Source organism: Solanum tuberosum, unplaced genomic scaffold (genome assembly GCF_000226075.1).
Source record: "Solanum tuberosum cultivar DM 1-3 516 R44 unplaced genomic scaffold, SolTub_3.0 scf00575, whole genome shotgun sequence".
NCBI lineage: Eukaryota > Viridiplantae > Streptophyta > Magnoliopsida > Solanales > Solanaceae > Solanum > Solanum tuberosum.
In genome coordinates, this window is record NW_006239492.1 from 182530 (window position 1) to 195445 (window position 12916).

The 12916-nt window shown below is 32.6% G+C and overlaps 1 protein-coding gene across 1 annotated transcript; it reads right to left on the reverse strand.

Annotated features, from left to right (window-relative positions):
- Positions 1 to 1652: 1652 nt before the first annotated feature.
- On the reverse strand, positions 1653 to 7271 carry LOC102581397 (carbamoyl-phosphate synthase large chain, chloroplastic; the record flags this gene model as incomplete). The annotated part of the gene is made up of 3 exons (XM_006365699.2): positions 1653 to 3456; positions 4351 to 5043; positions 5895 to 7271. Coding segments are annotated over 3 exons (3627 nt in total), but the record flags the coding sequence as incomplete, so codon positions are not given.
- Positions 7272 to 12916: the final 5645 nt, after the last annotated feature.

A 12916-nucleotide genomic window follows, 5' to 3' on the forward strand; every position in this document is an offset into this window, starting at 1 on the left:
TTTTGATTCAATGAAGACATTGCATTGATCATTTGAATTTCATTTGCTTTCATAATGAAAAGGAAGAAGCATTTAGTGCACACAAAGGCTATGACCAAAAAAATAAAATTGACTGTATATATAGCTATCATTGTCATCAATAAACCCAACCTAATTAGTTGTGCACATAATTAATACTATATATCACGAGGAGCGTCAGAGACCAATATCATTAAATTTGTTGAAACTGAAAAGACTTGTATATACACTCATCTGTGCTTATCCTTTATGTCTACTTGTACAAATTATTAGATTCCTATAAGATGGAATGTTAAGAGAATCCTATGGTTATACTGTAGTTAACATATTTTACATGATTACTTATCCACATAATAAGCATTTGAGAGCACACGCAAAAGCTTTCAAATTTTTTGAATCATAAGTGTCTAATTATAAACATTTTATCATGTGTTTAAATGCTCAATCGAAACATATCATAATTCAAATATCTAAATAAAATATACTGAGAAGTCACAAGTTTAAGAAATGGTTGACATACTAAACAAATTATTTTAACAGTTAAATCTACTTTTCAATGTAAGACTAAAAGCTAGCGTAATCAGTGGACACGGTCTAATGAGTAGATGGATTACAATTGTATAAATTCTAAGTCTCTATGGGACCATATATACTGCTAGAAATATGTCATCTAAGAAAAAAAAATTATTTAGTTGCAAAATATAGTGATTTTACTTTGCATAATCCGGAGGAAATTTCCTTATACAAACTTTCAATGGAAAATTACAGTTCAGTGTCTTTGGATCATCTAATTTATAAAATATGCACAACATATAAACCGAAGTGTATAGATAATGTATGCATCGACCATATTAATAAACTGAACATTTACGTAAGCTTCCCAATTGGAAATGAACCAAAATTGAGCGTGTTAGAGTTGCAAGTTGCAACCATCATGCCGTAAATCGAATTTCATATCATGCTAAATTATTAATTTATTAACTATATAACAAATGCTGATTAAAAAAGCAGTGCTAAAGTTGCCTTATTTCAATCTGGACGTACTTCCTGAGAATTGAAAGGCAATTCAACTTTTTTTTTCCTTCGAGCCAAATAAGTTGAAAACAATGTAGTCAATAACTACCTTTTTGTCTCTACCTTACATACTAGGCGATGTCACATTCATATTTTACCAATAAAGAAAATGAAGAGAGATGAAAAGATAAGAGAAAAATCCCTCATTTGCTTAGTCTCAAGAGAGAAAGTCTTAATACACTAGTTGTGTTAGGTTCAACTTGAGGCAATGGTTATATTAAAATCGACCGAATCAAACCCAAACCGAATATTAAAAATAGAATCATAGGTTTTGATATGAAATTAGAATCGCATCGAATAGTTAGGTTACGTTCTCTTGAATTATTATAATTAAAAAAAAAAAAAAAAAAGTACCAACTGTGTGATACCTGAACAAAAACTAATTTCCTCAATCTGACAAATTGACGTCAGTGCAAAAAAATAAAAACTGTTATAATGTGGACAAGTTTGTTACAACATACCCAGTGTAGTCACACAAGTGGGTTACAACATACGTAGACCTTACTCCTTCCTACCTTTGTGGGATAGATAGATAGGTTGTCTCCGATAGCAAGAAATAGTAGATGTAAGAAACAGTACAACCATTATAGTTGCATTAACAATTATCACCTATTTTAATCTACAAGTAGATTTTGATGTTCCAGTACATTTTGTTAAGCTAGAGTTCAGGAATAAAAAATATTGGAGAAAATTAAGTTCATTCTCCGAATCCAGAAAGCAACAAGACCGCTTATAACATAATAGATTGGAACGAAAGAAAACGAAAACTTACACGCAACCAAGAAGACTGATACACCTAGTAGCAACTCAACTAGAAGAAACAGATGAAGCAGACTGAAAGTTTTTGAGCTCAGCTGTTACCTTCTGCTCATCAAAGTAATCCTGAAGAGCTGTCATTTTAATCTTGTTGCATTTTAAGCTTTTAATTGCATCAGCAGTGGCCAAAGCACCTGCAACTGTTGTTATCACTGGTATCTTATATGCGAGAGCCATCCTTCTTAGCTTCCGGCCATCAATCTGATCAAGGGCGTCTCCTGAACTTGTGATCACCATCAACTGAATCTGTCCATTGGCAATGAGATCAGCAGCATGTGGCCGCCCTTCATGCATTTTAAGCACTCGCTCCACTGGCATGCCTTCTAGTTCGAGTACACGTGCAGTTCCGGAAGTTGCAATAATTTGAAATCCAAGTTCCGAGAAGGCTCGAGCAATTGTAGTAAGATGGGGTTTTGTCAATTCATTTAAACTGAGGAACAGAGTACCTGAAAGTGGCATTTTCTGTCCAGCAGCAATCTGTGCTTTGGCAAATGCAATTGATGACTCATAGTGGATACCCATTACCTCACCAGTGCTGCGCATCTCAGGACCAAGAAGCACATCACAGCCTTGGAATTTCTCGAATGGAAGAACAGCTTCTTTAACTGATACATGTCTGGGGATAACCTCCTTGGTGAAGTTTAGGTCATATAGGGATTTCCCTGACATGACTAGAGCAGCGTATTTTGCCAACGGGTGCCCAATTGCCTTGGAAACAAAAGGAACTGTTCGTGATGCACGGGGGTTAGCCTCAAGCAAGAACACCTCACCAGAAGTAGTAATGGCATATTGACAATTCATGAGGCCACACACATTTAGCCTCTTTGCCAATTTTGTAGTCCACGACCTAATAGTTTCCAAGCATGAATCTGAAACTGTTTTTGTTGGAAGCATGCAAGCTGAGTCACCTGAGTGAACCCCGGCCTGCTCAATGTGCTCCATTATTCCACCAATGACCACATTACCATACAAATCAGCAAGTGCATCGATATCAATCTCTACAGCATCAGTTAAATACCTGTCAATCAGGACAGGGCGCTCCGGGTCTACCTTAACAGCATTTTCAAGGTATGTCACTAATTTTTCATTGTTGTAAACTATCTCCATTGCCCGGCCACCTAAGACATAAGATGGTCGTACGACAACAGGGTATCCTACTTCTGCCGCAATGGCAAGGGCATCCTTTTCGCTCTTTGCAATACCCCCTTTTGGCTGAGCGATCTGTAGTTCATTAAGGATGGCATTGAACCTCTCCCTATCTTCAGCTGCATCAATGTTGTCAGGTGATGTACCCCAAATGCTAACAAAGCCAGCTTCACTTTTGCTCTTAGGCCTTCGCTCATCCAAGTAATTCTGAATAGGAAGAGCCAATTTCAATGGGGTTTGACCTCCAAACTGCACAATGATACCATCAGGTCCTTCCAAGTCGATGATATTAAAAACATCCTCAACTGTCAGAGGTTCAAAGTACAGACGATCACTTGTGTCGTAATCTGTAGAAACTGTCTCAGGATTGGAATTCATCATAATTGTTTCATAGCCTGCGTCCTGCATAAACCAAAAAAATCAAATTTCAAGGTTAAAAAGCAACATGGGAGCAACTTGTAACCATAAAATGCCAACTATGAGAACCAAGAAGAAAGACCAATACATTATTTTGATCTAGTGAAGGATACGTTATATTTCAAATAACAGATTATTGCATAGTGAGAAGGCTTGAAACTTTTTCTTGTTTGTTGTTATATTATTTTTTCCTTGTTTGAGAGCCTTTTGCACTTTTACTACTAAATGGTTGTAACATCAATTAGTAAAGAATTATTTTAGTAGTTTCTGACTCAACAATTCCATGTGATTGGTCTCTAAGTCAACCTTATAATTTTTCTAAGATCTTACTAACCAAAAATTATTAGCATTCCGTAAGAAAACAAAAAAAAACAACAGTAAAAGATGTGGGGAAGTTGAGAATAAACGTTTTCATGAAAACTAAAAACTACAAAATCGAAAAAAATGATAATTGATATGTGAATACCATTTCTGTGTCAAATTCCACATTACATAGAATGCAGCATTTCCTTCTATTAGCAATTTTGTTATTTATCCATGTGTTTAGTTTGAGCATAAATCATCCAAGTCACTAACTAATAATTATATTCAGTATTTGTATGAACTTGCACTTTATTATTTAATTTTTATTCGGTTACTTAAAAATATGTTCTAATAAAAAACCTTGTCAGTATGAAAATCTATTCTACCAGTGTGATATCTCTACTATAGGAGTCTTCTATATTCAAAGAAGATTTCTGTTTTTTTGGTAACAACCTTTTCACAACTTACGCCTCTTCTCAGATTATATTCAAGTTATTCATTGGCAGTTGAAGAAGGATAACCTAAAAGGCAATGCAGAAAAATTGGACCCTAAATCAATTGTCAAGAAACACAAACCTGAAGGGCAAAGGATGTATGACAGCAACAATAATCAAATTCGATGCCCTGTCCAATTCGGTTTGGTCCTCCACCTAAAATCAACACTTTCTTCCTTTGTGTAGGAGCTGATTCACACTCAAGGTCATAAGATGAATACATATAAGGTGTATCAGCCTCAAATTCTGCAGCACATGTATCAACTCGTTTATATGCTGGTTTCACACCCAGAGACAAACGCCTCGACCGAACCTCCTGCTCACTAGACTTCGTCACAAAAGCTATCTGCCTGTCACTAAACCCTCTCTTTTTCACTTCATAGAAGTCATCCTTTGTTAAGTCAGACAAACTGTGAGCCAGAAGGAATTGCTCCACATCTACAAGCTCCCTTAGCTGAGTGAGGAACCATTTGTCTATGTAACTGAGCTCATGAATGTCATCTACCTTCATCCCCCTCTTCATTGCAGCATATATGGCATGGATGCGATCAGGATTAGGAACCCGAAGACTATACTTCAATTTGTCCCAATCCCAGTTCAATTCCTTAACCTGTGCACAGCCCCATCCAGAGTACCCGCATTCCAGAGACCGTACTGCTTTTTGGAAGGATTCTTGGAATGTGCGACCTACTGCCATGGATTCACCAACAGACTTCATCTGGGTTGTTAGTATGGCCTCAGATCCAGGGAACTTCTCAAATGCAAACCTTGGTATCTGCACAATTTTACTTTGTTTAGAAAACAAACTGCAGATGTATAAATATTGGCGATTGGAAAAAAAAACAGAATAACAATTTACATCATCTCCAGTATATAATTTATTATAAAAATGCCAATTAAAATATTATCCCACCACCAGATTTTGAAATATTGTATCAAGATTGTAACAACGTTGCATAGACTCTTGCAAAAGACTTGCTTGCAGCAAATAGAATACTACCATAATTCAAAAAATGAGTTATAGGAATCAAGCTGATGATAGAGATGCAAGGGATCAATTCTGTTGGTAAGAACACATTTCTTTTATCATACACTGGCGCTACAAAATTTTAGGTTGAAATATTAGCCATATTGGTCATAGCTAGGACAAACTAATTCACTGTACCAAAGGAAAGAAGCAGTGAATATTTCTTGTTGTCAAGTCACACTAGCATGTTATAGAGATGAGTATGTTGAAGACATAATGGATACCTTCATGCAGGACTTTGATTTTTAACTTACTAGAAACTAGATACCAGTCTTTCTCCTAAGTAACTGAATCCAGAAAAGCTGAGACAACCGAATGGACATTATAGCATTCTTCAAGTAACATCAGTATGTTATAGAGATGAGTATGTGTAAAGGCCATAGACAGACACCTTCATGCAGGGCCCTAATTCTTAACTTACTAGAATCTAGATACCATTCTTATTCCTAAATAACTGAACAGAGATAGATTGAAATGAATATTTTAGTATTCTTTCATTAGAAAGAGCTCATCAAAACTCTAAGCAGAAAATTAACACAGAAGAGAAACATACTACACAATTCAAGAGAATAAATAAAATAAAAAATATAGCTACTTGCCTTTGTAACTACATAATCAATGGATGGCTCAAAACTAGCTGGAGTCTTCTTTGTGATATCATTAGGAATCTGATCCAGAGAGTATCCCACTGATAGCTTAGCAGCCATCTTAGCTATTGGAAAGCCAGTAGCTTTTGAGGCTAAAGCTGAAGACCTTGAAACTCTAGGATTCATTTCGATTACCATGACTTCACCATCAACTGGATTTACAGCAAATTGCACATTGGAACCACCACATTCAACTCCAATTTCCCTGATGATGGCAATTGAATAATCCCTAAGCCGTTGGTACTCTTTATCTGTCAAAGTCTGAGCAGGAGCCACAGTGATCGAGTCCCCTGTATGGACCCCCATAGGATCAATATTCTCAATTGAACAGATGATAACCACATTGTCAGCTAAGTCTCTCATAACCTCAAGCTCATATTCTTTCCAACCTAACAAAGACTTCTCAACCAAAACCTGTGATGTCAAACTAGCTGCTAGCCCGGACTTACATATAGCCTCGAATTCCTCTCTGTTGTAAGCAATTCCACCACCAGTCCCACCCAATGTGAAAGCTGGCCTAATAATCAATGGAAACTCCCCTATTTTACTAGCTATCTCAAAACAGTCCTCCAATGTGTTCCCAATGCCCGAAGGTGGCGTCTTTATCCCAATATTCTTCATTGCCTGCTTAAACAAATCTCTATCCTCCGCCTTTTTAATCGCATCAAGCTTCGCCCCAATCAACTCGACTCCATACTTATCAAGCACGCCACTCTCTGCCAATGCTACAGCTAAATTAAGAGCAGTTTGCCCACCCATCGTTGGCAACAAGGCATCAGGCCTCTCGTTCTCTAACACTTGCTCCACAAGTTCTGGTGTCATAGGCTCAATATAAGTCCTGTCCGCCGTTTCTGGGTCGGTCATAATAGTTGCAGGATTTGAATTAATCAATATCACCTCATACCCTTCTTCCCTAAGAGCCTTACAAGCTTGAGTTCCTGAATAATCAAACTCACAAGCTTGTCCTATCACTATTGGACCAGCACCCAGTATCAAAATCTTCTTTATATCTGTTCTTTTCCCCAATTTCTCCGTTCCAAGAAACCCCTTTTGAACAGAATCATCATTGATTTGCTCATTTACAATCGAATTCACCCTTTTCCGCAAATGGGTGTTGTTACTGAAAACGCATGGCCGAGAATGGAGGTGCAAAAATGAGGACTTTTTGTAAGTAGACTGGGGAAACCGTGGGAAAAGCTGAGTTGTTGATGAATATATTCTGGAAGACGGAAGAACATAGGAAGAAGAAGAGGAGATGAGCCTATATGCAGCATTTTCACAGCGATTCATACAGTAATCCATCTTGATGAACAACTTTTTCAAAAGGATTCAAGAAAATCGTCTCTGGATTTTACAGATTCGGCGAACGCTTTTTCTGCTTTTTGGCAGAGTGGAACACGGAAGCTTTTTAGTAGAGTGGTGGAGGAAGGATAGATGGTGGGTTCAACTGAGGCTAGGGTTTTAGAAGTTGTAATGTTAATTAATTAACATTCCACCAAAAATAAGAAAATACTACAAAAAGAAAAAGATGGACAGGGATAAACTGATTAGCTTTTGAGCTAAATATGAAAAGAAAAAGAAACTGAAAATAAATATAAATATCCCCATATAAGAAAATAAAGAAAAAAATTAAATTTTATGGCTTACCAAAACATTTAATCTTAAATTTGTTATGTGAAATGTAGAATGTACCAAATATTTTAAAATATTGTGCTTTTCTTACGTAACTATACATGTAACAAAAAAAATTAACAAAATAATCGCATATATATATATATATGATGTTTCGATATAGTATATATATATATATATAACTATACATTGTTTATATACTAATTTATACATTGCAACAGTTCATCTTCCTCAAGCCGTCTAAATTTTTAAATATGAGTTCATTTCAACATTTTGAGTATTTTAGTGTACACGAAATAATTCACGTATTCGGTATGTCTAATTTTAAAATTGAGCTTGAAGCTTTAATGGCTAATGGAGTCTTTCGATCCCGATTAACTCAAAATCTCCTCCAAACAATCTCAAATTTTATATATAAATTTTTATTAATAGTTCAAGTTTTTTAATATATTATTCACTCAAAATGAATCATGTTACAACATGTCGAATTTTAAAATAGAGCAAAAAAAGGTTCATATATTTATTCTAGAAGTTTTGACGTGATTCAATACCTGAAACATTACTTGAAGTTCTTCTCTTAGAGGTAAGCTCATTTACGTCTTTGTTCAACTTGTCAAGCTTGAGTGTTAGTAAAGAATAAGGAAGAGAATTATAGAATTGTTTCATCCTTAATTAGAGGTTTTGAATTTGAGCGTTGGATATGAATTTTTTTTGTTAAGAGCATCACCTTTATATAGGCCTGCAATGCGCGATTCAAATTTGGTTGGGGACTCCAATATGAACTCGAATATCAAATGGAAAATCAAAAGAAATACCGATGGAAAATTAAAAAGAAAAAGAAAAAGGAAGAGGATAAAAAATAAAGGGACATGCACTTCATTGGCAATAATAAATGTCGATTGGTCATTTTATGTAATAAATGAAATTTGATTTATTTTTAGGTGAAAAGTTGAAAATATAAGACTATTTTAAAAAAGTATTTCTTTTTTAAATGGTTGAAATTTTTTTTTTAAAAAAAAACAAATTAAAGTGAAGGGAGGAGTTCGGCACCAAAATGGATGCTTTTTGAACTTTAAACATTAAAAGGGACCTTCTCTCATTTATGGGCGAATTATAACTATCATTTTTTAACGTCATAGTCTCCATTAGCTCTAAATTCATCCAAACCAGCATTATACAAATCTTAAAGGTAGTTCGTCCACAAATGGGCGAACTATAATTTATTTTTGTTAATCCCGCTCACATGAATCTATATCTCTTTCTTCCTCACATGAAACTATATCTATTCACTCCATTTTGGTGCCGGACTCATGAAGGGAGTATTAATTTTGAGCCCATTCTGACAATATTACGACTACTTTTTACTTTTAATATCTACTAAAAAAATTAAAAAAATTCATCAATGTAAATATGTAACAATTCAAGAGCATAATCGTTTGGTTTTTCCAATAGATCGTCTGACTTCTTTGCCAAATTAGATAGAGTAAGGAAAATTAGAACTATTTTCATGATAAATCTAGTTGGTTAAATATATTTAAATATTATGGCAACGGTTAAATAAAATGACATACAGATAATGCCTTTATCAGAAAAATATTCACGTAAAATCATCAGTAAAAATAAATTACTATGCATTAGTATCAAAACTGCACATCAATGGTGGAGTTCAACTGCATTGAGATGAATGAACCATGGCTGTGATTTGGAGCAATACAGAGAAAACTGTAACTTTGATGAAATGAGAAAAATCGTTATTCCTTTCATTTACAATTGGAGTATACATACACGTGAATAGTATTTGAATTGGAAGGTTCTAGAAAGAATCTAACTAACCAGTCTAACTAACTAACTAACAACTCCTAACTAATTAGTTGATTAACTATATGTCTAGATCTAAACATGATTAATACAGTAATTACAATCCTCAATAATTAGCAGCCAAAAAAAAAGTCAATATAGTGACAAATAGAAAAATAAATATTCAGACCACAAAAGAAACACACTAGAAGAAATAACAGCCTACACAATATAATAAGAAGTCGAATGTTACACAACCAAATTTTAAACGAATATGTGTCTAGATGTTTAACAAATTAAATCTAGACTAATAAATTTGACTTATCATTTTTTATTTTTAAAATAAAAATTTATAATGTATGAATGATACTCTACTTGATAAAAGTTAAAATTATTAAATGATATGATTTTAATAGATATTATAGACTATAGTAACATTTAATAGTTTTTATAATATTTCATATTTTTTTTGTGAATGATAAAGATGCATGCAGCATGGCTCAAATATCATTCTTAGATACAAGTTCAAATAGAATATATATAAATCTTTGCATAAGTTCATACCACTTTTTAATTTTAAGAAACAATTTTACCAATCCACTAATTTGAATTTTATATTTAGATTGATTATATTATTGTTATTATATATATTGTTATAAATATAAAATTTTCAAAATTTTAAAGCTGAATTATTATGATGTTATTCTATATTACACGTATACCTTATTTAGTTATAATATTGATGTGAATTCTAAATTTTAAAAATATATTTGTTTAGAGGTTATTAGGAAAATAAAGTATGATATTAATCTGATATGTCTGATGGAATACAAAATTAATGTTGTATCTCTTCAATTATTATTAAATGTTCTAAATTAATGATATTATTAACGATATTAATCTGAATATGTAGGATGGAATACAATCAATTACTATTAAATGTTCTAAATTAATGATATTAATCTGAATATGTCTGATGGAATTAGTGTTGTATCTCTTTATTTATTATTAAATTTTATAAATTAACGATATTAATCTGAATATGTATGATGGAATACAATCATTTATTATTAAATATTTTAATTTAATGATATTAATCCGAATATATATGATGGAATACAAGAATTAGAGGATTATTAAATGTTCTTAATTATGTTTAAGCATTAATTAAATTATGTCAATTATGTTTTAAGCGTTAATTAATTTTATTTATAATATAAACGAACAAACAGATACATTCAAACCAGAAAAAAAAATACTCTAAAAGAAAATAAAAATGATGTTTCAATTTAAAACATTTTTTTTATTTTCTCGAAAAAATCATCTTGCATGATATAAATTAAAGTTGAACGCCACAAATTATAAAACTGAAAATTAATATATTTGCAGACATTTAACAAAGTAAGTCTAGAGTAATGAAATTTAACCTACCATGTTTTAATTCTTAGAAAATCATGTATGACTAGCAGTCAAAACAAATTTTATGACCATAATTACCTATAAAAATTTGGTTTAAGCTAATTAGGAACAAAAAATTAACTTTGTTTGTTAAATGGAAAATTGTATGAAATAGCAAACTATTAATTCAAATAAAATGTTATAGCCATAGTTTATTTTATTTGTAATTCGCAGCAAACATCCCATTTTTTGTCATCTGATTCGGTATACAATTAGTCATTTTCGGTATACAATTAGCCATTTTATACATTTCGGTATAAAATGTATAAAATGCGTTTGTGTTTGTATAAAGCGAGAGAAAAGTGTATATACAAATACAAATGCATATATTTTCGACCTATACACTTATAATTATATAAATACAGATCTTATTATACAAATTACAATGTATAAATGAATTTATACAAAACTGAACAAATTGTATAAAATTGGATGTATCTAGCGAATTATACAATCAAAAGACTCCATAGCAAACATAAAATTTGCTATGGAGCGCAATTATGCAAACTATAGCTATAGCATACACATGTGATTTTTATGTTTGCTATATGTGAAAGTTGTTCGTTAAATTGAGTTGGACTGTTGGAATAATTAATATTAGAAGTTCTAGACAATATTTGCTCAAGCCTAATAACACTATATATATAAATACAATAAAATAATTTTATTTATATCAAATATAGTTAACTTTCCATTTACATTAAAAAAAAACAGTCTAAAATTAGCGATATATACAAATGCAACAAAAATTATTTTCAACAAAATGTTCATATGTATATGCAATTTATCGATATGTATATATAATATATCAATATTATAGAAATAGTGGATACTCGTGTATAGATGATGTACAACTATATATTAGAAATGTTTATACACTTATATACATTATTGATTCAATAAAGTATACATTGCATAAATATTGTTGATACAATAAAGTATACACTGAAGATCAAATTTTTTTCAATCCCAACCAACTATAATCTCCTCTAAACAATCCCAAAATTTAGAGAGCAACTTCCACATATAGCAAACACAAAAATCATATTTGTATGTTATAATTATAGATTGCATAATTGCGCTCCATAGCAAACTTTGGCTATTTCACTATACATATATACAAAAGAAGCAATTGTATAATTTGTTTCGGTATACATATACAAAAGAATCAATAGTATAATATGTGTTTTATAAAGCGAGAAAGAGTGAAAGACAAAAGAAAACTGGACAGGGGAAGATCGTATTTGTATAATCATATGTGTATAGGACGAAAATATATGCACTTGTATTTGTATATACAATTTTCTCTCGTTTTATACAAACACAAACGCAATGTATACATTTGTGTTTGTATAAAGTGAGAGAGGCAAGTGAGAGTGGCGAACGAGATCTGGGAGAGTGGCAAGCGATATCTGGGAGAGGGGGAGAGAGGGGAACGAAAATATATGTATATATACAATTTTCTCTCGCTTTATACAAACACAAACACATTTTATACATTTGTGTTTGTATAAAAGCGAGAGAGGCGAGTGAGACTGCCCAGCGAAAACTAGAGTGGCGAGCGAGATTCACTAGGGAGAGAGACGAAATAGCAACAGTTTGCTACGGGGTACAATTAAATCAAACTAAGGTTATACCATTTAATTTGAATTATAGTTGTATAAATTTTAGGAATCACATAGTTTTTATATGAAATTACAATCTATCCCTATTTAGGGTGTGTTTGGTATGAAGGAAAACATTTTCCGGAAAATGTTTTCCTTCATACCAAACACACCCTAAATAGGGATAGATTGTAATTTCATATAAAAACTATGTGATTCCTAAAATTTATACAACTATAATTCAAATTAAATGGTATAACCTTAGTTTGATTTAATTGTACCCCGTAGCAAACTGTTGCTATTTCGTCTCTCTCCCTAGTGAATCTCGCTCGCCACTCTAGTTTTCGCTGGGCAGTCTCACTCGCCTCTCTCGCTTTTATACAAACACAAATGTATAAAATGTGTTTGTGTTTGTATAAAGCGAGAGAAAATTGTATATATACATATATTTTCGTTCCCCTCTCTCCCCTCTCCCAGATCTCG